Genomic DNA, 25,907 nt, shown 5'->3' with positions numbered 1-25,907 from the left:
TCCCGTTTTCACCTTTCCTCCTAGAAGCCAAAGGGGGTCACCGACGAAGAAGACGCCAAGAAGAGGGCGATATTCTTCAGCGTCTGCGGAGAGGAGACGTTTGAAATCGCCCGGGCTCTCCTTGCGCCTGAAGACGTCGCTACTGTTCCATACAAAACAATAATGGAACAGCTGAAGGGGCACTTTTCGCCGCAGCCCTCAGTGGTGGCTCGTCGAAATGCCTTCTACGCAAAGCGGCAAGCCCCTGGGGAAACCATAACTGGGTTTGTGACCTCTCTCCGCCAAGCCGCCCGGGTTCTGCAACTTCTCAGAGCTGGAGAACATGCTTCGTGACCGCCCTCGTCGGTGGGCCTGAAGGATGAGAAGCTGCAACGGCGCCTCTACGCTAAGAAGGACCTAACGTTCCAGGTCGCTCTGGAGGAGGCCCTGGCAACAGAAGCTGCCGAGAGGTCGACCCAAGAGGCACGGCCGAGCCTGCCATCCCAACCGAGGGTTCCACCATGAAGACCCTCACCGACGACTCAGGATCCGACAGGGAGGAGGTGCACCGAGTACAGCAGCGCACTCAAAGCAGCGCACAGACCACAGCTGCCTCGACGAGAAGGAGGGAACTGCGCAAGCTGCGGGGAGAGTCACGAGAGGAGGACCTGCCGTTTCCGCAACGCAGAGTGCAGGCAGTGCAGAAAATCGGGACACATCGCCCGGGTGTGTCGGGCTCGGCCCACCCGACACCAGGCATCAGATGACCAATCCAAGAGCCCCCAGGTCCCCGGGGGCCCAACGCACCAAGGCAACTCGACGGAGCTCACGGACTTCCAGGTATACCAGTTGCCCCACCCCAACGTAGAGAAAAATTTATGTAGAGGTACAGATAGAGGGGGCCCCATGCCGCATGGAGCTTGACACGGGTTCAACTCTATCCATAATCTCGGCAAGGACCTTAAGGAAACTGTGTCCCACTGGGGGTCCCAAACTCAGGCCGGCCCCATTCACCCTCCGGACTTCCAGAAACGTAAGGTCCCCACAATGGGGGTGGGGACCTTCAGGGTGCAATACCGAGGGCGGGACGCGGCAACTGGACTTGCTTGTGGTCAAGGGCCCCCTACATTAGCTTACTGGGATTGGCATGGTTTGGACCACTGGGGCTAGCTGTCACCGGGGTGAACCACACTAGCTTACAAGTGGACGTGGACGCCATATGCAAGGAATTTCCAGGGGTTTTCGATGGGAAATTGGGACAGTATACGGGCCCCCCCATTGCGCTACAGCTTGACCCCGCAGTACGACCGGTCAGGCTCAAGGCCCGCCGGGTCCCGTTCGCCTTGAAACCCCGTATAGACGAGGAATTGGACCGACTCGTAGAGCAAGGAGTGCTGGAGCCGGTGCCTAATGCTCCCTGGGAAACCCCAATCGTCACACCCGTCAAGCCTAATGGTTCGGTCCGCATCTGCGCAGACTACAGATGTACCATAAACAAGGCCCTCACGGCCCACGCATACCCAGTGCCAGTGGTCAGCCATGTCCTTGCCACCCTGGCTGGGTCGAAAATTTTTGGCAAGCTGGACTTGGCCCAAGCATATCAACAGCTGCCAGTAGATGAGGCCACAGCAGAGGCACAGACGATTGTGACGCACAGAGGAGCGTTCAGGGTAAAGCGGCTGCAATTCGGTGTCAGCGTGGCACCAGGCATATTCCAGAATATAATGGACTCTCTCCTTAAAGGGATTCCTGGCGTCACCCCCTTCTTCGATGATGTGTTGATTGCCGGCCCCACACCAGAGGAGTTTGAGGACCGCCTCCGCACCGTTCTGCACCGTTTCCAGACGGCGGGTCTCAAGGTGAAGCGGGAAAAATGTCTACTAGGAGTGCCTCAGGTGGACTTTCTGGGATTTATGGTGGACGCAGAAGGGGTCCACCCGACTGGGGACAAGGTACGGGCCATTTGTGATGCCCCAGCGCCCAAGAGCAAGACTGAACTTCAGGCCTTCTTGGGACTATTGAACTTTTACCATTCCTTCCTTCCCCACAAGGCGGCGGTAGCGGAGCCCCTACACAGACTCCTGGACAAGCGGGCCCCTTGGGTGTGGGGCCAGCGCCAGGAGGCCGCATTCCAGGCAGTCAAGGACTTGCTTGTCTCAAACTCGGTCTTGGCACACTTCGACGAGAGGCTGCCGGTGGTGCTAGCATGCGACGCCTCACCCTATGGCATTGGAGCTGTCCTGGGGCACCAACTCCCGGATGGAAGAGAGGTACCGGTGGCGTACTTTTCCCAGACACTCAACACAACCGAGCGGAACTACTCGCAAATCGACAAGGAGGGTCTGGCAATCGTAAAGGGAGTAAAAAAATTCCATGATTTCTTGTACGGGCGGCCCTTCACCGTGGTGACTGACCACAAGCCGTTGCTTGGCTTGTTTGCCCCCGAAAAGCAGACCCCCCAAGTGCTGTCTCCTCGCGTCCTCAGGTGGTCAATTTTCCTTGCCAGCTACCAGTATGCACTGATTCACCGACCTGGGAAGGCGATGGGCCATGCGGACGCCCTCAGCAGGCTACCACTACCGGAAACAGGCCCTGACCCAGCACCTGCACAAGAGGTTATGAGCCTGGAGCTGCTTCCCGACCGCCCCATTCAGGCACAAGAAGTTGCACACCATTCCAAGAAAGATAGGGTCATCTCCCGGGTCCTGGACTGGGTGTGGAGGGGATGGCCCAGCAGCAGCCCCGGGCCAGAATTCGCCGGCTACACAACCCGCAAACATGAACTGTCGGCCCACAAGGGGTGCCTGTTATGGGGAAGCAGAGTCGTTGTTCCCCAGCCCCTCTGCAAAAGGGTCCTCACAGCCCTACACGAGACACATCCAGGGGTAGTAAGAATGAAGGCCCTTGCCAGGAGTTATGTGTGGTGGCCGGGGATCGATGGAGAGATAGAGGCCTGGGTCAAACACTGCCAGGCCTGCCAAGAATCCCGCCCAGATCCCCCAAGGGCCCCAGTCCAGTCCTGGGAGTCCGCCCGAGCACCATGGTCACGCCTGCATGTGGATTTCGCTGGCCCCTTTCAGGGGAAAACATTCTTCATAGTGGTGGACTCCTACACCAAATGGCTGGAAGTCGCACTGGTACCGTCCACTTCCACGTCCGCAGCCATCCGGGTACTACGCAGGCTGTTTGCAACCCACGGGCTCCCTGACACTCTCGTCTCAGACAACGGGACTGCATTTACGTCAGGAGAATTCCAAACCTTCACAGCGCAGAACGCCATCCGCCACATCCGTTCGGCGCCGTTCCACCCTGCCACCAATGGCCAAGCAGAACGCATGGTGCGGACCACCAAGGACACCCTTCGCCGCATGACGCAAGGGGACTGGGAGTACCGCCTTGCTACATTCCTTCTAGCACAGCACAGCACCCCCAGCTCAACGACTGGCCGGAGCCCCGCTGAACTACTAATGGGTCGGCGCCTTGCAATCAGATTGGACCGCCTTCACCCCGATAGAGCTCAGGATGAGGTAGTGGTGGGGGAAGGCAGGAACCCCCGGACCTTCGAGGCCCAGGACCCAGTGTACGCAAAGAATTTTGGGGCAGGCCCAGCATGGGTACCCGCCACAATCACCAGGGTCACTGGCCCCGTGTCGTACGAGGTGCTAACGGATGGGGGGCAATGCTGGCGCCGCCACTGCGACCAGATACGGCGACGATTCCCGGGAGAAAACCAGGAGGAGGACAGGTCAGAGGAGTCCCAAGGGAACAGCGGGGCAGTGAGGCCCATAGAGCAGGAGGGGCCAGCAGGAGAGGCAGAATCAGTAAATACAGAGAGGACCCGTGAGGCCGAAAGGACACCGGAACCAGAACCACGACTGAGCGAGCCGGTTGCACCAGACCAAACAGCCGCATCACAGCCAGCATCCTTGGAACACGAGCCAGAACCCGGAGCCCGGACCAGGGAACACCCCAGGCCACAACGCACACGTAGGCCGCCGGCATACCTTGAGGACTATGAATGCGACCTCCCGGGCAGGACTGGAACTTAGAGGGGAGGGGTGTTATGTACTGAGTTGAATAGGATCCAAACTGTAGCAGTCTGATTGGTCCTAGAACAATAGGATCCAAAAGGCAGCAGTCTGATTGGTCCTAGAACAATAGGATTCAGAATGCAGCAGTCTGATTGGTCCTAGAACAATGCAGCAGTATGATTGGTTGGCAGGAACCACCCAATCCTGCTCCAGATAGAAGTGAATCCACAACCTGATTGGCTTACAGTAGAATTCCAGAATTAGCCAATCATGTGCAGCCCATTGTGTAAATAATGTATATAAAGCAGATACTGTGAGGGGACATTTATTCATTCCTCCTCACCACTATGAGCTGAATAAAGAGCATGAAATCACTTTGCGACTCTGAGTATATTTCACTTTCCATCATTGACCTTACTACTTCAGATCCAAGAAAACTAGTCGTACAAGAGTATGCTGATAACCCACTTCCTACCTTCCAAGGAAATGATCAGAGTATCAGCTTTGCTGATAAACTTCAGGGAGCAAAGAGGGACATTTTAATGCATTCCAGTAGGTGTTGAGAGACCAGAAGCTTAATAATAATAATAATAATAATAACAAGGAGGCACAAAAGTAACGATCACAATAAAACCATTCAATTTCTGTTCAAAAATACCAGAACCACTAGAGACATAAAAGCATGAGACAAAACAGCAGGAGGAGTAATTTGACATTCTTCAATCCCATGGAAATGTCATGCGCAGACCCTGCATGTTCTCACGATAAACACGGTCAAAGTGTTCATTCTGTGCCACAGTCAGGTGGTTCTTCCAGTCCCCACAGATACCTGGAACAACACAAGAGGGTGTGAAACCACTTGGTAACCACAAAAAAGATCCACTAAAATTACTTCAACTAATATCAGGACTCCATTTCATCTTGCTCAGGACTTGCCCTTCCACTGGATGAAGCAAGGCAGCTGCCTCAAGTGGCTTTTTTTAGGAATAGCAGGACCTGCTCCCTGGCTGTTCTTCCCAGGCCCTCCCTCAACTGGTACCCCAGGAGTAGTTATGCTTCCATGTTGATGGCTTAGACTTACTTAGCTGCATTTTCCTAAAGCTTCACAAGTAAGAATGGGCAAATCTGTCCATTTTAGTTTTTCTCCTTTTCTCTCTTTTTTCAAATCTTAAATAACTGATGTTTCGCATGTAAGATTCACCTTCTGTTGTGTGGGCAGGGCGGTCTCTCCCCTTACCTGGCCAATCCCCTGGCAACGCCTCCTCAGGCGGGGTTGGGTGATTGGCTGAGGTAGGCGGAGACCTCCAGGTATCCAGCCTTGGGAGGGTGAAGCCAGCCTACATTATGTTAGCAGTTTCATTTTTGCACTGATCAGTTGTGCAGAAAATAGCACACAAATTTCAGAGAAGTGTGAATTTCAAAGAACTGTTGAGTTTCAGTACAGGAAAGTGTGAGCTGAGCAGGCTTACTCAATGTGAACTGAGTCAAATTTCTTCCCCACCACTACTCTCTCTCTCTCTCTCTCTCTCTCTCTCTCTCTCTCTCTCTCTCTCTCTCTTACACACACACACACACACACACACACACACACACACTTTTCATAGGTTGCACAAGCCACGGCCTTTGTTTATCACAGGGTATTTTGTTACCTTTCCTCATGAGCTTTCCTTTTGTGTGATCAAAATAGGTATCTGGAAATTGAGTAAAGTTGGACATGTTGTTGTCCTTCATCTTGTGGAAGGAGGCATTTTCCACCACAGAGTCGATTTGCTGACTGTTCAGCTCTTTACCAATAAAATGACAAATCCTCTTCACACTTCCTTGTAGGTCCTGCAGAAGGAAAAAGCAAATGACTGAATTCTCATATTGACGCTGCCACAGGGAGATCTGCCCTTTGAGAAAGAAGAATACAGAGGTCATTCTTGCAGGGAGCATTTAGCAAGAATGATTCAAGGCTACCTCAAATTCGGTACAGGACCCAGGGAATACTGGAGACAGCTCTGAATTCGAAGATGTTGAATTAAGTACAGAACAGCAGATTGTAGGCTACACCTGGTCTGTTGTAGAACAAAGGAATGCCACCGCGCATGTAATATCAGGCTCTTTGGCCTTAAATCATTTTTATTTTATTTTAAATATATTGGAAAAGAAGAAAGGAACTCTGAACTCAAAATAGAAATGTTGGAGAAATCAATTGAAAATGGACTATCAAACTGTTTCATTCCATCTGCTCATTCAAACCCCCTCTGTAGCACAGACTTGCTGTGAGCACTATTCACCTTAAAGGTAAAGGTACCCCTGCCCGTACGGGCCAGTCTTGACAGACTCTAGGGTTGTGCGCTCATCTCACTCTAGAGGCCGGGGGCCAGCGCTGTCTGGAGACACTTCCGGGTCACGTGGCCAGCGTGACGACGCTGCTCCGGCAAACCGGCACCTGAGCAGCAAATGGAAATGCCGTTTACCTTCCCGCTATAAAGCGGTACCTATTTATCTACTTGCACTTAAGGGTGCTTTCGAACTGCTAGGTGAGCAGGAGCTGGGACCGAACGACGGGAGCTCACCCCGCCGCGGGGATTCGAACCGCCGACCATATGATCGGCAAGTCCTAGGTGCTGAGGATTTACCCACAGCGCCACCCGCGTCCCTTAGTTCTCTGCAAAGGACACTTTCCTTTTTTAACACACATACTTTGTATATAAATAGATACATAAATTTCTTTGAAGTATGTTGCTAATATATTAACTGATGCATAAAGGTGCCTCTTCGGAAGTGTTATTATGTGTTTAAAGAATTATGCTGCAATCCTAACCATGTCTACTCAGAAGTAAATCCCACAGAATTCAGAGATACTCATCCACAGGTATATGGTTTTAGGGGGCAGATTAAGGATGAAACCCTATCGTGATTTTTTTTCCCTATAACATTTTAAAGACCAAAGGAACACATCAATCATTATTGTTCTTTTCACAAGGAAATAAATAATCTCTTCTGAAAATTGCTAGTGTTATCACTGCTCCACAGGTTGTTTTTTTAAGAGTGGAGAACCATTTGGATTTGACTGCCCGTTCTTACCACCTTAAATGTTTCTTTCAATAGTGAAATTAAATTTAAAAATCTTTTACATCCCCACCACCACCCAAGTTTTCTGCACTTACAGCATAACTAAACTGCCTCTCTTGATGTGAGAGAAACAAGACAGGATAGAAACTTTATAATGAATTGTGAAATCAAGGTAGCAAGAATTGCTTCAATCCTAATTCCACTTACCTGGTCGTGAGCCCCACTGAATTCAATAGGACTTACTTCTGAAAGGGCATGTTTAGGTTTGCAGTGACAGGTGGATTTGTGATGGGCCATTAGTCACACCATGAGCTTTGTCTCTAAGGTGTCCCAAGGCTCTTGGCTAAGAGGGCTACCTGTTTCATTAATTTTGAAAGGGAACATGCAGGGAAGATGAACTGATTTGTAAATATCTGTAGATAGCTGCGATGGTAGTGTGTGTTAAAAATGCATATATTTCTGAATCAGCAAACAATGAAACAGAGCATAGACTTATGCAGAACCAAGCAACTGCAACTGGACAGAAAGCACCAGATAAAGGTGAGAATTACTTTGGAATTTGTACCTCTCTAACTCAGAATCACCTTGCCAATTGTGGAAGACTTTTTCAGAACAAAAAATAAAATAAAATAAAATGGCAAAATAATATGTCACATGACATAAAGTTGGAGACACAACCTGGAAGTGTGAATATTGTCAAGGTTGGGCCAATACCTGCTGTAGTTCTTCATAGGTGATGATGAAGAAGTTGGATCTGTCATTCATCTCCATCCAGCTTTTCACATGCTCAAACCAGGAACCATAAGACACTTGAAGAGCAAAGTGTAAAGAGCAAAGTAAACAGTTTCAGAGGCGAGAGGAAAGACATAAAGGATACACCAGTCAGGAACCTACAAAGGGCCTTTATTCACCCAATCGGGTAAAAGGTAGGTAACAGTTAAGTCCAGTCAAAGGCAACTATGGGGTGTGGCACTTATCTTGCTTCAGGCTGAGGGAGCTGGAGTTTGTCCACGGACAGCTTTCTGGGTCATGCAGCTAGCATGACTAAACCACTTCTGGTGTAACAGGACACCATAACAGAAGCCAGAGTACACGGAAACACCGTTTACCTTCCCACCACAGTGGCACCTATTTACAGAAGCAGGGAACTTTCAATAACACCCAGATACACCTAAGCCTAGTACCACCTAGCGACTGGGTTGTCTAATGATTCTATTTACATAGACAAGAGATCTAATATTGTATACGACACTAGAGCCAGGGATTCATAATATCCTCTCCCTACATTTTGCAGCCATTCCAATTCCCCTTTTAATGACATTCATTACTTTTTAAAAGAAAATGAGGCGAGTACTGCGAGACCTTTTCCCATCCTACCCCCTCCCCACCTATCTCACTGGGAATTGTACTTCTCTGATACAATGAAAGGAAATGAGAGGAAAGGGCAGGAAAGAGCCTTGATAACATAGTGAACAGTGAGGTAGAACAAATGAGAAAGGCTGATTTCCCTCTTTCCCTACCACTCCCACTCAGGAACTCCTCCATGTACTCTTCCAAAGTTCCAGGGTCCTCCACTATTTTTAAGCCCTTGCTGAAATGATAGTATGAGATCATCACATCTTTGGGATTACGCACGGTATAGATAACCTGGAAGAGAGGGAGGGGACATATTTAGGGAAGGCAACAGAAGCAGCCCTAACTAGAGACAGACTGAGGCAGCTTAGGTGAGTCTCATGAAAAGGAAGCAAAGTCTTTGTTGTTTAATTTACTGTTGTTTTATTTGTTTCTTTCTTTGTTTATTAAATTTGTATACCATCCTTATACCCCCAGAAGCTAGTAGGAATTAGTGTTTGGTAATGTGTGTTTTCTGCCACACCTCAGGCAGCAAATTGTCTTCCTCCATCCTTGATTTGGGCAGGGGTTATCTCCCCACCCTTGTTAGATACTTGTCTTGACTAGGGCCATAGGTGGAGTGTTTGAAACACTGAGCAGGTCATTCTGCCTAACAGAGCCAAAAGAAGGTTTGATGTGTCAATTGTTCCTCTCTTACCTTGGCCTTGGAGTGCAGGAAGGACTTGGGGAAAATGTGGAATGGCAGGTGAGATGCCAGGAGCCTGGGTGCAGGAGATTTCAAGGCAAGCTGTAGGCCCGGAATACTGTCAATCCAAGCTATCCGTTCCCACGCTGGTAAACTCTGAACCCAGGAGGGGTCCCCATCACGCCAGATTAAGCCCAGGATCTCCTGCATCCAATGGGTACCTAGAGGAATATTAGGTAGTCTTCTCAACCCCTCTTGATTCTGCAATAAGTACATTTCCTTTATCTTGTTCCCTCTCCCCTTCCATGGCTCAATAGAACCAGTATGCCCCATGCAAAATCCATTGAAAGGATCAGAAAAAATTGGAATGATTTTTTGTGAACAGCAAGTTACTCAGCACCCTCCTACGCAGGCAAGATTCCAAAAATTCATGTCTAGTTCATGGTGAACCAGACTGAATGAACTATTTTGATGAGGGTGTAGCCAGTGAGGATATTAGCAGTGTGACTAATCTATAGCAGACATACTACTCAGCTTTCTATATACAGTCAGCATTCATGGATGACTTGTTGCTCACACCTGCAGGAGGCACATCTCTAGAATCTTCCTGTTAAAATATAGCAGAACAGCTTTATACTTGGCCAAACATGTGGTCCAGCTATTCCAGTATTGAAGAACAGATATTCCACAAGAGGGCATAATTAAGCCTCAGATTCTTTAGGTGGCCCTCAATTTAAAGGAGAATACCACCTGATTTTGCTGCATTCAGTGATAAGAACATTGTCTGCTTAATCAGGAATCCAAAACAGCTTTATACTGAGGGGGGGTGGGGAGGGATGAGGTGAGAGAAAATGGGAAACGAAATTATTGATTAAAGTTAGCTGTAGAAGTTTTGGATGGACTATCTGAAATTCTTGGACCTGTTTTCCTTAAGCATCTTTCTCTTAAGCAAGAGTGTATCTTCCTGATCTTTTTATAGGTCAGCTATACCTTAATTGTTGAGGTACCTCCGAGTAAGGAGGTTTAGCATGGTGGTGTTAATAGAGTCCCCATTTCCAGGAGCTGTGTATCTAGAAAAACAAAAGTCTATGATGCAAGCCACCCGCTTAGCGTTCCAGTGTTTTGAATCAGTGTTTTGTCAGTTGCATGGCGCTCCTGGTAGAGTGGAATGTTACACACAGCCTTTAGACATGACAGAACCATAATAATTGGTTTTAAATGAAACTTTAATTTCTTGATCCGACTTGTCAAAAAAGAAAAAGGAAAAGGTGTGTCTTAACATACAAAGACTGTAGGAGATATGAAGCATCAAAAAGGGATGCAGGGAGAGATTAGCTATTTTATTGTTTAATGTTTCTGAAATAGGACATCATCATCTTTGAAACACCGTTTACTCCAAGTTTAAAATTACCTAAGTGCACCACTAACCTGACTTGGGGTAAGTGACACTCACTATATCATCATCCAACATTTGGAATTCATTTTCAACATAGCGGAGCGTTTCCTCTGAGTAGTAGTCCACCACAGGTAAACTGATTCCCTTGTATGTGAAAGAAGTCATTGATGACACTGAAAAACTGTAAAGATGTTATCATCACCACCATTAATTAAATTTGTATACAGCCAAAGATAACAGTGTGGTTCGCCACACAAAAATACAAAATACACAATAAAGCAAAAACAAAGCAGTAACCCCCTCTCACAAACACATTATTATTATTATTATATTTATCAAGATATATGAGAGAGTGAGTTTTGATACCACATCCTTTGGGACCTTCAGGTAGGACCCCCTCACCTTTCGCATTGGGCAGCATTGTGGCTGGGCATCTGGGCCCTTGCAATGACCCGGCTCGTGGGCATAGGATTGAGACCCCCTTCTGCACCTGCCCCAGATGCGTCACACCTGCTTGGCCAGTCTATGCCGGTGGGGAACGTGACCACAGGTGTTTTAAACTGCTTCGCGGCCAGGGGCTTCCTTCTCTCGCCTCCTCGCCGGGTCTCCCAACCCAACCGCCCTCTTTTCAAACTTTGGTATGCATGACCTTGCTATGGTCAGCCGCCTTATTGTTGGGACCGGGTAGGAATATTTCCACTTGTAATTGCTTGTAAATACACATGTAATAGCTTGTGGACTAACTCTCACACTATGGCCATGGAATCAGAGTTTAAATGGCTATTTCACCAAAGCCACAAACGCAGCAAAAATATGCATTAACTTATGGTCCTGTAACATTCCAAGAGCCTGAGAATTTGCATCAGGACCCCCAAAGAATAAGTGTAAAAAAGTGAGGGCTTTTATGAACCAAAGAGGTATACATTTGGCTCTATGGGACTTGGAGGTTCTGAGTAATGATAAACCTTTGAAACAACCCCCCTCCTTTTATAGCCCCCAACCCAACTTAGAATTCAGCCTGTACCATGCTTACAACCACTGGCTGCTTCCGATCTTTCCTTCTTCTGGTCTCTTCCTTTCCCTTGCTCTGCCAGCAGTATGCCATGCGAGATGAACTTGCTGCTCAAGGTGCTTTTTGATACTCAGTTCCTGATTCACAACTTTTCATTCTGCTCTGTGAAACATTCCCACATAAGCTCACGTAGTAGCAAAGCAAACATAAGGGGGGGGGGGACCCAGGCCTTTGGCCGATTGAACATTATATGGCCTTTTAAATGTGTTTGTGGGAGGGGAGGTATTGGTTTGTTTTTGCTTTATGATGTGTTTATAGCCCTAAAGGATCCTCCAACCCACCTTAGAATTCAGCCTGTACCATACTTACAACCACTGGCTGCTTCTGATCTTTCCTTCTTCTGGTCTCTTCCTTTCCCTTGTTCTGCCAGCAGTATGGCAAGGTGAGATGAAGAATGTTCACAATGACCTTTTACACTCAGTTAATGATTTACAGCATTTTATTCTTCTCTGTGGCTGAAAACATCCCAGAGGAAGCTTACATTGGAACAAAGCCGACAGACCCTATCTAAAAGACACAACTCCAAAGGAAAAGGGAATGGACAGGGAGGAGGAAGAAACAAAACTCAAGTGCCAGTTCAAGAGCAAAATGAGGCACTGGAGTGTCCCATCTCTCCCTCTGCCGTAGCCAATTATAGAATTTACTTGATTTAGCATTTAATTTTAAATCCGTGCATGTTCCATTCTGGAAATCAGACAGAGGGGAATCAGGCAATCGTTCTTTAAGGAAAGAAAAGGGAGCCTAACAGAAGGAAGCAGGAATTGTCTTCCTAGGTATACACGGAGTTTTCTTGAGGACTTTGCCATCTCACACAGGAAACCTCTACAGAAAGCCCAGAAGAACAAACTAGGACTGACAATTACAAAGAACACACACACACACACCCTAAAGGTGGTTTTCATACATTGCATCATGACACGTAATCTGAGAGGTTGTTTGCAGACAATGCAGCCTTGGCAGCACATTCAGGGAAGCTCCACAGAAACTCATCAACCGTTATGTCCAAGTCTGCATGAAGTCCGGCCTTGTCATCAGCCTGACGGAGACCAACACCTTGGGTCGGGATGTCGTCAGCACTCAATGCATCTGCATTGGTGGCTACACGCTTGAGGCGGTAGACCATTTTGTCCACCTAGGTTCCACCATAACCAGAAATCTCTCCATTGTTACTGAGCCAGACAAGCCTAATGGCAGCTCTGGCAACGGCTCACTTCTCCAAAAGGGTTTGGGAGAGAGAATGTGGGGCTAACCTCCAATACCAAGATGAAGATCAGGAGGATTTTGGGTACCAAATGGCAGGACAGAATTCCAAACAAAGATGTGTTCTCCCAAGCCCACATTCCCGGCGTGTTTCCACTTTCTGTCTCAGTGATGTCTACGCTGGCTTGGTCGTGTGTCCCACAGAAGGGAAGATGGCAGGATCTCTATTGCCAGAGAAAGAAAGTTATCTAATGCTGTCTCTTCTCCAGTGTTCAAGGAGCTGCAGCCATTACAGTCAAGCCGCGCACAAAACAAAATGGAGAATGCATTAAGATACCTCCTGTGTGACCAGAGTTAACCGAACGCATGAGAGTTACTGGGGAACATTCCAGAATTAAACACATACCAATGCATTTAAGCATTTCCAATTTCAGTCAGGTAAAATCACTGTATTTGACACTGCTCCCCTGTACACCTGCTCCTCTCTGGCCGCCTTTCCCCCACCCAGCCACTGCCTTCAGCATGCCAGGGCATCCTCAGGCTGCCTCCAGTCACCTCAGGCAGTGATGGAGGAGGAAGCAGCTACAGGGGGTGCGGAGGAGACAGCAGCAGGGAAGCCATTTTGTTTTGCCTCAAGTAGCAAAATGCTCCGTGGCAGCCCCACACCCTATGCACACAACCCACTATCCCAACCGTCAGTTATCATGCTACAAAACAGTGCGCAATATTTCAACTTCTTCCCATACTGAAGAATTGCGACCATCAGAAACTTGTCCCTTAATTATTTCTGGGGAGCAAATGGGGGGGGAGGGGTGAAATTGTATTGCTGCACATGCTCAGTAGAGAGTTGGAAATGGTTGTGGCGCAAAGCTTTCCTCGGTTGTTGTTCTTATTAAACATTTTATAGCTGGGGGAGGCTGGCTGCGTATTAATCAGTGTGGTTACAGAGGAGCATGTTGCTGTTTTTACTTCATTTTTCTACTACTACACACACAAAAATGTTCTTATTCTAATCAAATGTGTTTAGCATCAGGACAGTGGAAGCAAATTCTGTTTAATTACTGTAGTCAAGTTGGTGCTATGCTTTAAGTGAGTCTAAAATATAAACCTGGGCTCAGGGGATTCTTCTTTTTTAAAAAAAATAAAAATAAAAAGTGTGGATTTTCTTAATTTTAAAAAGTGTTATTTTATTTTATTTTTAAAGTGTTTTGGTGTTTATATCAGAGTTAGCAATGTTTTGGTGTTTATCTGTTTAGCTTTTTGCTGTAAAATATACGGAATGTAGAAACAGCTGTAAAACATGAAAGAGCAGGTGGGAACTTTATAAGTAAACCCCAGATCACTACAGTCATACCTCGGGTTGTGAACATGATCTGTGAGGGAGGCACATTCGCAACACAAGAGCAAGTGGCAACCGCAAAGAAGTACAACTGAGATTACTTCATTTCTTCCTCAGTCTCAGTCATGAGGCAGCCTCCTCAGGTGGCTGATGTTAAGGGAAAGCACATGCCACCTGACTGTTTGCCCTGATCCCCTGCAACTATTCCACCTTCCTGATTTGGAACTCCAGCCGCACTAATGCAGGCATGTTGGGGACCTGGAACAGCTGGTTGTCTCCTCCAGCTACCTTTTCCTGTTGAATCACAGAGAGTTCCATGAGGAAAGGCAGCTGACTGAGTAGGCAGTCTCCTACACTCATGAACGGTGTTCTCTCAGTGTCTGGCCCTAAAAGCCTGTTGCCCACAAGTAAAATGGAAGACACTGTTGCTTTGCTATTTAGAAGAAAGATGCAGCAGCGATTCCCATCAGCATCTGGATGTGGAATGAAGAATTTTGACTTTCTCCATCACATCAGGCAGGAAAACACAGTGAGTCATGTTTGCTCTCCCACACACTGCCACTCCTTGGCAAACAAACATGACAGTTGCTGTGCTATTCCTACCTCCCACCCATTTTAACCACTTTGACGATTTTTTCTATAATTCAGTGTTACATAAATTTTATGAAATAAATAATAAATGATGATGATGTGCAAAACAGTTCAGTTTAAGTTACTTCTGTCACTTTTGAGAAGGGGAACAGACTCTGTGGCCATGAAAACTAGGACTCAGGAAAGTATACATTTAGATATGGGGGAAAGCCACTTCCGAGCTAGGGAGGAGGTGGGGTTGCGGGAGGTGGGGATACCAGGGGAATCCTTGGACACGTCATCCCCGAGCCAGCCAATCGGCTGACCGGGGGGGCATGGCCTAGCCGCATTTAGGTCTGGGGGAAGCTTTACCTGCTGAATTTCTGCTTGCTTTCCAAATAGATGCTAAGGGCACAGAATCTGCCAACTCTAGCATAAACAACCCCAAGGCGACTACTGTGTCTTGATGGTCTGGAGATTATGTGCCCCTCGGCCTGTTTTCAGGCAGTCCCCAGTATCAGCCAGCAGTTAAAATCTTGCAGGAACACCTTGTTCTCAGAATAATTTCTTGCTTTGATTTGTATGTTGATGCATTAAAGGTAAACATAAGGTAAGATATTGCTCAAAAAGAAAGGTGTGCAATTCTGCCAACTGTCCCCATTTTGGCTCTGGCTCCACCACTTGCTGTATTTGCTGATTGACTTTTTCTGTGAGTCAACAGCCATCCACAGAAAAAGAAAAGGTTCCTCACCCCTGGCATGCATTACGACCTTATTCCTTGGCGCTGTATGGCAACCAAAGTTATTACCTTTCCTCAGGAGCTTTCCCTTTGTGTGGTCAAAAATGTCATCTGGTATCAAGGAAAAGTTGGACATCTTATTGTCCTTCATCTTGTGGAAGGAGGCGTTTTCCACCACAGACTCAATTTGCTGGCTGTTCAGCTCCTTGCCAAGAAAACAACAGATCCTCTGCACGCTGCCTCGAAGGTCCTGCAGAAGGGAAAAGTAAAGGAATTATAGGAAGCCTTAGAGCCTTATATGATGTGCAGAGCTTGCCCTTGATCAAGAGGCACACAAAAGGCATTCACTCCAGTTTGCAGTGCACATTTGGCAAGGTTGATGCCATGAGGGTGTGGAATTTGCTGCTATCACTGTGCAGAAGCCATCCTGTCTCAGGCTGCCAATACAATATTTCAAAACAAAATAATCTGGTAGTGTGTGGACACAGTCAAGCTTGGACCTGTACCTGCTGCAGTTCTTCATAAGTGATGAAGAAGATGTTGGCTCTATCCTTCATCTCCATCCAGCCTTTCATGTGGTCAAACCAGGAACCAAAAAGTACTGGAGAAGCAAAGAGGAAGCAGTGGTGAGATGAAAAGAGGTGCCAGGGAAATGGAAAGAATGCTATTGAAGATGTAGAGGAAACACCAACGTGGAACCTAAAAAATAACATGTTGCTTCCATTCTAACCCATTTGTTAAGAGCATTTATTAATTTTCTTTAAAAAGAAATGACTATCATAAGACTTAAACCAGTTTCTCCATGTAGCCAACTACAAATTATACTTCTCTGATAAGGCTATAGGATTAGCTAAGAAGAGAGCCTTTCTGGTAGTGGACATTGTGCTGGATCAGAGCAGATGAGACTGGCTGATGTGCCTCCTTCCATACCTTCCCCACTCAGGAACCTCTCCAGGTACACTTTCATTGTTCCAGAATCCTTCAGATCTTTAAAGCCTTGGAAGAAGTGGTAGCCTGAAACCATCGCATCTCTGGGGTTACGCATTGTGTAGACTACCTGTAAAAGAGGCAGAGCCACATTTAGGGAGAGCCCGGGAAGCACTAACATTAGGAATAGTGGGTCAGGCACCATAGGCACCTGAGCACTGTCTCCTGAAAGGCATGTTTAATTTACTGTTGTTACATGTATCCCCAAAGATGTGCTCTACAGGGAGCTGGAAGGAACTTTGCATTAGGGTCAGGAAGAAGGGTCTGGTACTGGAGTGCAGGTGCATGTCTGGTGCCCTAGAAGAATTATGCAAAAGACTGAACAAATCATGTTGCTTAACAGGTCCAGGAACCTAGGCTGGGGCTTTCTCAGGGGCCTCAAACTCTTCTTCAGTGAGGTTTTCTAAGCATATGGGTTATCATGGCAAAGGACCATGCATGTGGGCCATGACCAATTCAAGTTCTCCTGCAATCCTGCAACTGCTAAGGAGATATCCTGTATTCCTCCCAATGTTGTAGTGCAAAATATGGCATCCTCTGGTAAATGGGCTGTGTCAAGCGTCTGTGCTCCAGCTCCCCACATCTGTGTGGCAGAAAGGCATCAGTCAAAGGCAGGCTTGCTGTGTCAACTGTTCCTCTTTTACCTTGGCTTTGGAGTGGAGGAAGGACTTGGGGAAAACCTGGAATGGCAGGTGAGTAGACAGGAGCCTGGGAGGAGGATATTTCAAGGCCTCCTTCAGCCCATCAGCAGTCTCGATCCAGGGTGCCCTATCCCACACTAGTGCGTTCTGAACCCATGAGGGGTCCCCATGACTCCGGATTAAGGCCAACACTTCTGACATCCAGTGGGTACCTAGGAGGAAGTTCACCAGTCAGTCTTTTTCCATAAATCCACTTGGGTTTGCAGTGCACACCTTTCAATGATCTGGTTCCCTGTTTTCTTCCTCTGCCCACTAGTGAATGCCTGGTCCTCATGAAACCAATTACTGGATTATAAAAATTGGTACTACACTCAATATGCTAGCAAGTTTGGAAAACTCAGCAGTCGCCAAAGGATTGGGGAAGATCAGTCTACATCCCAATCCCAAAGAAGGGCCAAAGAATGCTCCAACTACCGCACAATTGCGCTCATTTCACACGCTAGCAAGGTTATGCTCAAAATTCTACAAGGCAGGCTTAAACAGTATGTGGACCGAGAACTCCCAGAAGTACAAGCTGGATTTCGAAGGGGCAGAGGAACCAGGGACCAAATCGCAAACATGCGGTGGATTATGAAGAATGCCAGAGAGTTCCAGAAAAGCATCTACTTCTGCTTAATTGACTACACAAAAGCCTTTGACTGTGTGGATCACAGCAAACTATGGGGGTTTCCTAAAGAAATGGAGTGCCAGAACACCTTATCTGACTCCTGAGAAATCTCTATGTGAGACAAGAAGCTACACTTAGAACTGGATATGGAACAACAGATTGGTTCAAAATTGGAAATGGAGTACAACAAGGCTGTGTATTGTCTCCCTGCTTATTTAACTTATATGTAGAAAACATCATGAGAAAGGCTGGACTGGATGAATATGAAGCCAGAATTAAGACTGCTGGAAGAAATATCAGCAACCTCAGATATGCAGATGACACAACTTTGATGGCAGAAAGTGGGGAGGAATTAAAGAACCTCTTAATGAGGGTCTGAAGCTTAACATAAAAAAAAACTAAAATCATGGCTACTGGTCCCATCACATCCTGGCAAATAGAAGGGGAGGAAATGGAGGCACTGACAGATTTTACCTTCTTGGGCTCCATGATCACTGCAGATGGTGACAGCAGTCACAAAATTAAAAGATGCCTGCTTCTTGGAAGAAAAGTGATGACAAACCTAGTCAGCATCTTAAAAAGCAGAGACATCACCTGGCCAACAAAAATCCGTATTGTTAAAGCTATGGTTTTCCCAGTAGTGATGTATGGTAGTGAGAGCAGGACCATAAAAAAGGCTGATGCTTTTGATTTGAGGTGCTGGAGGAGACTCTTGAGAGTCCCATGGACTGCACGAAGATCAAACCGATCCATTATGAAGGAAATCAATCCTGAATGCTCACTGGAAAATCCTGAAGCTGAGGCTCCAATACTTTGGCCACATCGTGAGAAGTGAAGACTCCCCGGAAAAGACCCTGATGTTGGGAAAGATGGAGGGCACAAGGAGAAGGGGACGACAGAGGACGAGATGGTTGGACAATGTGCTTGAAGCTACCAACATGAGTTTGACCAAACTGCGGGAGGCAGTGGAAGACAGGAGTGCCTGGCGTGCTCTGTTGCATGGGGTGACAAAGAGTCGAACACGACCAAACAACTAAACAACAACAAGAAGAATTGGAACGGATCTTTGCCCACAGCTTGCTCCTCAGCACCCTTCTATGGGACAGGATTTCCAAAATTCAGGACTGCTGCAGCTTAGTGAAGTTGAAACAATTTGGAAGTTCTGACACGAAATGTTTGTGGACTTTTTTCAGGACCAGGTGGTTGTGTTTTAGGCTCTGTGGATCTAGGAAAGCCTGGACTACTTCATTTACTTCTTACATTCTTATCACTCACTTTTTACTTCAACTTACATAATTTAACTTTTGCATGACTTGAATTTTTTAACTTTCCAAATGTTCCTTTTTCAGATGCCTATTTTTTTTATGAAACTCTCTATTTTGGACCTGGCTGCCCATTAAAAAAAACAAAAAACTTGTGAGAAATGCAAACATTATTAATGTAGGCCACATAAAAACACCTTGTAGTTATGACAAACTGTTAACTTTTCTTTGTCCTTATGTTCAACAACCATCATTAAACATGGGGGTGGGATTAGATATTTTATTGCTTAATATTCTTTGTGTGCTTCATATTTAAAGTTAGTGAAGTAATAAATAATACCATGTAAAGAGCTGCCTTATTGAGTTCAGAGTCTATGCACCACTCACCTGACTTGGGGTAAGCGACGTTCACTATATCATCATCCAACAGTTGGAATTCATTTTCTACGTAGCTGAGTGTTTCCTCTGAGTAGAGCAATTGAGGAAAAGGGATCCCCTTATATTTGAAATAAGCCATTGATGACACTGAAAAACTGAACATATGAGGAGAGAGTGAGAGAGAGAGATTATGCCACATCCTTAAGGACATTTAGGTAGTTACCATTTTAGAACCAATCTATGAAAATATCTGGGGAGCAGGAGGAAGAGAAGCTTTCGGGAGGTGGTGATTGGGCCAGCAAGAGATGTTCTAATGATGCCACCAGGCATGGTGGAAAATATTCCAATGAACTCAGTTCTGATTACACATCATATCAGACTTTCAAATCTTAATAAGATCATGGGCACAAATTAGTTACACAATTAACTCAAATCACCTCCCTGGGCAGCAGTCAACCTGGGCTCCATACCCTCCAACACTTTGAATCCAGGACGCCATCTTCCCAGACACCTTCTTACCATTTTTTATTGCAAGAGCACAGTGGCCATTTTGGTTGTCTTGAGTTCACATGATTTCATGTCACGTCGCTCGCCCCCCAAAAAACCCTGCTTCCCAGCATGGCACCAAAAACACGCATTTTGGGGCATCATGCAAGATCAGAGCCCTTAATAAAGCACCACAAAATTGCACGAGATCGCGGCAATCAAAATGGCCCTGTTGCCTTGCAGTAAATAAACAGGAGCATCATTCTGTGAGCATCACCAGGGGCTCAGGATGGAGTAATATGTCCATTTTGGTTTGTCATTTTTGCAATCTTGAATTCAGTTCTCCATATTTCCACGTCGGTGTGCGAGTTTTCTTACATGTTTTAACAAAGCATTTCTCCCTGATATAATGCAATTCTTCTGTCCGTCTGTCCCCCCCACTAAAGTATGCATGTTGTGAACACTTAGTCTAGTTAGTATATGCATTTTTGTACACATTACTTAGCTGAAGAACTGCATTGCAAAATTCAGAGACTGGCAAATTTCAGAGATTGCCTATGTTTCCCTATGTGTACTTCAGAAAGTGTAAAATATGGAACTTCCACATGTGCTGGACTTGTGCAGATGTACGAATTATTTTGTACCAAGTGCTACAGGAAATCAAGGATATCATGGGCACACAGGTCTCTTCAGATACTCAACATTTGTCTAATGCTGATCTTATGTGTAAACATTTTATAATGAATTTGCTTCTCACTGCTTGACTAAGCACTGTTCATTTCTACATCTCTCAAACACTTGTATTGCAATATGTAACAAAATAGAATAATAATTTAAAATTCATAGAACAAACTAGATACACCTTTAAGTGTAAACTAATTCCCCCCCCCCCGCCAGTGGCTCCCATTCTACCAGTTTTCTTTTAGTGTCACCAAGGCAAGTATTCAGATGCTCTCATTCAGCTGAATAAGACTATTACTCTTTAGTAGCTTATTGTGTGGCGAGTTCCCGTCCCCCACCCCCAGTGGAAATAAAGACACATGACACAATTATTTAAGGTTAATGGGCTAAATATTGCCACAGCTTTATTGGTTACATGTAATGAGCGGTATTGGCTTAGGCATTGGTCCTAACAGACCATCCGGCTTCCGCCTGTTCACTTGAAGTCCGGGAAGGGTTAACCACCAGTAGGGGGTGTCCTGCTGCTGCACATCAACTAGGAACTCCCCCAGGGTCACCGCTCAGGGGAGTGCCCTCACCTCCATAGGCTTTGGATAGGGACACGCCCCCCCGGAATCCTTTATCAGACTATCCTTCAATATGTGGGGCAGGTGATGGCACTTCCTTCCCTCTTCCATCTACAAAACAATACCAATACCAATGCCTAACCACCAATACTAAGAAAGTTGTGATAATTTGCTACGAGGTAGGCGAAAACCAAGTGGTTTGTCCATAGCTAGCTATTTAACACCATCCTCTGGAGCAAGATTTCCAAAATTCTGGAATGGTATACCATGGTGAAGTTGACGGTATTATTTTGCTGGGTCTGGTGCAAATGAGAACAGAAGAATAGCCTCCTGAATGACACCAGTGACCCATTGAGTCCAGCATCCTATTTCTTTCAGATGCCTGTGGGACACTGGAGAGCAGAACATGAGCACAAGAGCCCTCTCCCCTCCTGTGATTACCAGCTAGTGGTATTTGGTAGCATTACTGCCTCAACTATGGAGGCAGAGCTCAGCCATCATGCCTAGTAGCCACTGATAGCCTTCTCCATTAATTTGCCTCCTCCTCTTTTATAGCTATCCATGTTGGTGACCATCAGTGACTCATGGAGGAGTGATTTTCACAGTTTGACTATACACTGCTTGAAGTACTTTCTTTTTCTCTGTCCTAAATCTTCCAACATTCAGCTTCATTGGATATCCACAAGTTCTAATGTTAAAGAGATGTGTGGTGATCGGATTGTACCCAGTACTCCAAGTGTGGTCACACCATAGATATGTGTAACAGCATTATGTTAGCAACAGCTTTGTTTTCATTCCTTTCCTAGTGGTTCCTAGCATGGAATCAGCCTTTCTCACAACTAGTGCACACTGGGTCAAACCTCTTAAGCTATCGAAGATGACTCCAAGGTCTCGTTCTTGGTCCATCACCTCCAGTTCAGACCCCATGAGCATGTATGGGAAATTAAAACGTTTTGCTCCAAAATACAGCACTTTACACTACTTTACATTGACTTGCATTTGCTATTTTACTGCCCATTCACTCAGTTTGGAGAGGTCCTTTCAGAGCTCTTCGCAATCTCTTTTTGTTTTAACAACCCTGAACAATTTAGTGTCATCAACAAAATCCTCACCACTCTCTCCTAACTCAAGATCTTTTATGAAAAAGTTAAGAAGCACAGGTCCCAATACCAACTCCCAAGAAATGGGTCCTTTCTAAGGGAACGCCTCCCTCTTCTTCAAGGTGATGTTCTCCTTTCTCAGGACCTTCCTTCTTCCTTAAGGCAGGAGAGCTGTCATTGTGGGAGGGCCACCCAGTTATCATGTCCCTGAAACATACTATAGCATATAAACTTATCCTAAGATTATTTTCAAGTAACCTCATGTACTTCAATTCTCATGCTGTAAATATATATGGGCTCAGATATTCCAGAAAGAAAGAATGTTTTGAAAATATCTCTCTTTTTTCAAGGTTTGCTGACATCCCCTGAAATTTCAGATATTCTTTTTCTTCCTTCTGTAAACATCACCAGTGGCTAGGTATGCAGAATATGTCCGTTGTGGTTTCACATTTTTGCAATCTTAAATTCAGTTCTCCATATTTCCACTTCATTTTGTGAATTTTTTAACATATTTTTTTCAAAGCACTTTCTTCTAATATAATGCACTTATATCCCCCCCCAAAGTATGCCTTTTATGCACACTTTTGCCTTTTATGCACATTTTGTACACGTTACTTAGCTTAAGGGCTGCATTGCAAAATTCAGAGAAGTGCAAATTTCAGAGATTGCCTATGTTTCACTTTGTAAACTTCAGAAAGTGCAAAATGTGTAACTTCCACATGTGGTGGACTTGTGCACATGTATGCAAAGTTTGGGAACATGTTTTAGAGGAAATCAAGGATATTGTGGGCACTTCAGGCTAACCTGAATTTGCCCCTTGATACTTGGTTAAAGAAGGTCGTATATAAATCACAATATTTGAAAACTCATTCACTCATTATGAACGTATGGACTATGCAGCTACATGGTGATCATTCACGACTCATATCAAAAGCAAACTTACGGCAGGCAAGTTCCTGCAAAATATGATTTTATCTGGATTTGATTGCATTCCCGGGCTTACTATTGACATTCCTTTATGCTTCAATGGAATCATGATCTTATTATTCATAGCATTTTTTAAAATCTTTCTGCAGTAACCATTCTCCCACTTTTCTTTCTTAAGTTGTGAACCATATTATGCCAAACAGGAAAGCCACTGTTCATTTCTGGATCTCTCAAACATTTGTACAGTATGTAACAAAATATAATAATAATAAATCACTGAACTTTCTGACAGTAAGAGCTGTTTGACAGTGGAACAAACTCCCTTGGGAAGTAATGGACTCTCCTTCCTTTGAGGTTTATAAGCAGAGGTTGGATAGCCATCTGTCATGGATGCTTTAGCTAAGATTCCAGCATTGCAGGGGGTTGCTCGGGATCCCTTCCAACTCTATGATTCTATATTATTCTTTGTGTGTTTAATATTTAAAGTTAGTGAAGTAATAACAATTACCATCTAATCTGATGACTCACTAAATCCACTAAATTCAGTCTATTTACCTAATTGCACCACTGACCTGATATGGGGTAAGTAACGTTCACTATATCATCATCCAACAGTTGGAATTCATTTTCCACATAGCTGTGTGTTTCTGTTGAGTGCAACTGTTGAGTAAAAAGGATCCCCTTGTATTTGAAATAAGTCATTGATGACACTGAAAAACTGAAGATGAGAGAGAAATTATGTCACATCCTTACGGACTTTCAGGTAGCTACCGTTTTAGAGCCAAACTCTGGGGATAGCTGGGGAGCAGGAGGAAGGGGAGAGTTCAGAAGGTGGTGATGGGCCATCAATAGATGCTCAAGTGGTGTCACCAGTCCGGGTGGTGACACCTGGCCAAGGAACTCAGTTATGAGTGCACATCATATCAGGCTTTCATCTCTCAGTCAGATCATGGGCACAAGTTGTAGCACAATTAACTCAAATCACCTCCACTTCCCATTAGGAAATAGGCCCAAATTGCATCCTCTCGCTCACTGCCACTATGCATCAACTGAAGGAAAATCGCTTTAAACAAAGAAGAGAATGCAGCACCATAGTCACACCTGCCCAAAGCAAGGCACACACACACACACACCCCATCCACACACATGCATAACTGCTTCTGGGCCTACTCTCATAGGATGAGTTGGGGCTATTTACCTGAAGTGCAAAATAATCTTTGATCTTCCCTACTTCTGCCAATAGGAGGCCAGGTGAGGCGAACTTTTCCCTCAGTTTGGAACCTTTGATACTCATTTATTGATTTAAAGCATTTCACATGCTCAGCAGTTGAAAACATTTCCCGAACAGCTATACATGACAGCAGTAAAGCAAAGCAAACAGTCCCCACCCACAGCCTTAAAATCTTGAAATACAATCTGAAAAGGGGAAGGCGACGGGTCGAGAGGGAGCAGGAAGAAAACCTGTTCGTAAAAATTTCAAAGATCTGAAACTGATAACCAGATTGCATGGGATCTATTTGGGAAGAAGAGAAGTGAAATGAAGCGGGTCTCTCGACAGAGACACTACTCTCCCTTCTCTCTCACTGCTGCAAACAGGTGGAGGACTGCCGATAGCAGACAGTTCAGGGAGGAGAGGAGCCAGGAGGTGCAGCAGAGCTGGTGAATGGACCTACTGTCACTTTTATCTCCCTCTGCAGCAGTCATTTATAGAATATTGAAGTTAATTTGAAACCTTCTGGAAACCATGGTACTGCCCCCCAATAAATGTAGAAGTGATCACACACACACACACGTCGTGATTTATGATATATTTCCAGGTCAAATATTATGAAATCACTATCACAAAACATTTTTGGACAGTGTACCAATACATTGCCCAGCCTGAGTCACAACCTGATTTGGCCTAAGCCTGGATCTCTCCCCCACTTGGAAATTCCAGAATCAGACTGGAATTCAACTTGTATGCCAGCTGAGAATAGCTTTCCCCCCCAGTTTATAGTCTGTTATATGCATCTTATCAGCTCCGTCTGGCTCACCAACCATGGCCGTCCCTGGCAGGGGTACCCTGACCAATGTAGTCCATGTAACTTTGAAGCAAGAATACTGTAATGAGCTCTTTGTAGGGCTGCCCTTGAGTCTGGTTAGGAAGCTCCAGCTAGTGCAGAATGCTGTGACCAGATTGCTGCTGCCCAGACCAAGAGTTGGCTGGGATAGAGTGAGTCATTATGGTACCCCATTCTCTGGCAAATTGATGCATGCTGTGAGTTGCAAAAAGAAACGTGGCCAGGCACAATCTCCCTGGGTTTGGGCAAAACCTGCTTTCAGCTTTTCCACTGTGGTGGAGACTAATTTGTCTCTGCTGATAAACTACAGGGAGCAAAGAGGGACATTTTGTTGCATTCCAGCATGTGTTAAATGAAAACACCATAATATCCAACATTTCCCAACCCAAATCCAGGACACACACATTCAGCTCTCCTTGGCCCAGCCTGCTGTCTTGCCTTACTTTCACTGTCTCTCCTCCTTTGATGCTGCCATGACGATGCCAAGGCTGCTGCCACCACAAGACCTCAGTTGAGGCCCACCACAGCCACTGTTGTTCTTCCAGAAGCCAGCGCCACACTTCTGGAAGTGCAATTTGAAGTGCAGTCCAACTTCTAGAAGTACGTCTGAGGCCACAGCAGGCCTCAATGGAGGACTTGCAGTCGAGGCCTTGCCTTCCTGCAGAGGAGGAGCTGGGGCACCTTCTGTTAAGCTGGGATCTCTTGCTCAAAGGAGGACAGTTGGC

General features: G+C 45.8%; 2 protein-coding genes across 2 annotated transcripts in view; both read right to left on the bottom strand.

The window, feature by feature from the left end:
* LOC308484349 (sulfotransferase 2B1-like) overlaps positions 1 to 25,907 on the bottom strand; it is a 55,656-nt gene that overhangs the window by 16,788 nt on the left and 12,961 nt on the right. The gene's annotated exons all lie outside the window — the stretch shown is intronic.
* LOC308483133 (uncharacterized protein) lies at positions 4,627 to 19,513 on the bottom strand. Its single transcript, XM_081016718.1, has 13 exons — positions 19,369 to 19,513; positions 17,056 to 17,264; positions 16,355 to 16,481; positions 15,931 to 16,025; positions 15,405 to 15,674; positions 12,571 to 12,708; positions 11,538 to 11,665; positions 10,562 to 10,685; positions 9,121 to 9,369; positions 8,591 to 8,717; positions 7,785 to 7,879; positions 5,660 to 5,840; positions 4,627 to 4,839 (listed from the first exon to the last, which is right to left on the bottom strand). The coding sequence occupies exons 1-13, from the start codon at positions 19,496 to 19,498 to the stop codon at positions 4,730 to 4,732; spliced, it is 1,983 nt and encodes a 660-aa protein (XP_080872844.1). The 5' UTR covers positions 19,499 to 19,513; the 3' UTR covers positions 4,627 to 4,729.

Source organism: Podarcis pityusensis, assembly GCF_964106645.2.
Source record: "Podarcis pityusensis genome assembly, chromosome: 8".
NCBI classification, from domain to species: domain Eukaryota; kingdom Metazoa; phylum Chordata; class Lepidosauria; order Squamata; family Lacertidae; genus Podarcis; species Podarcis pityusensis.
This window is presented reverse-complemented; position numbering and strand designations above follow the sequence as displayed.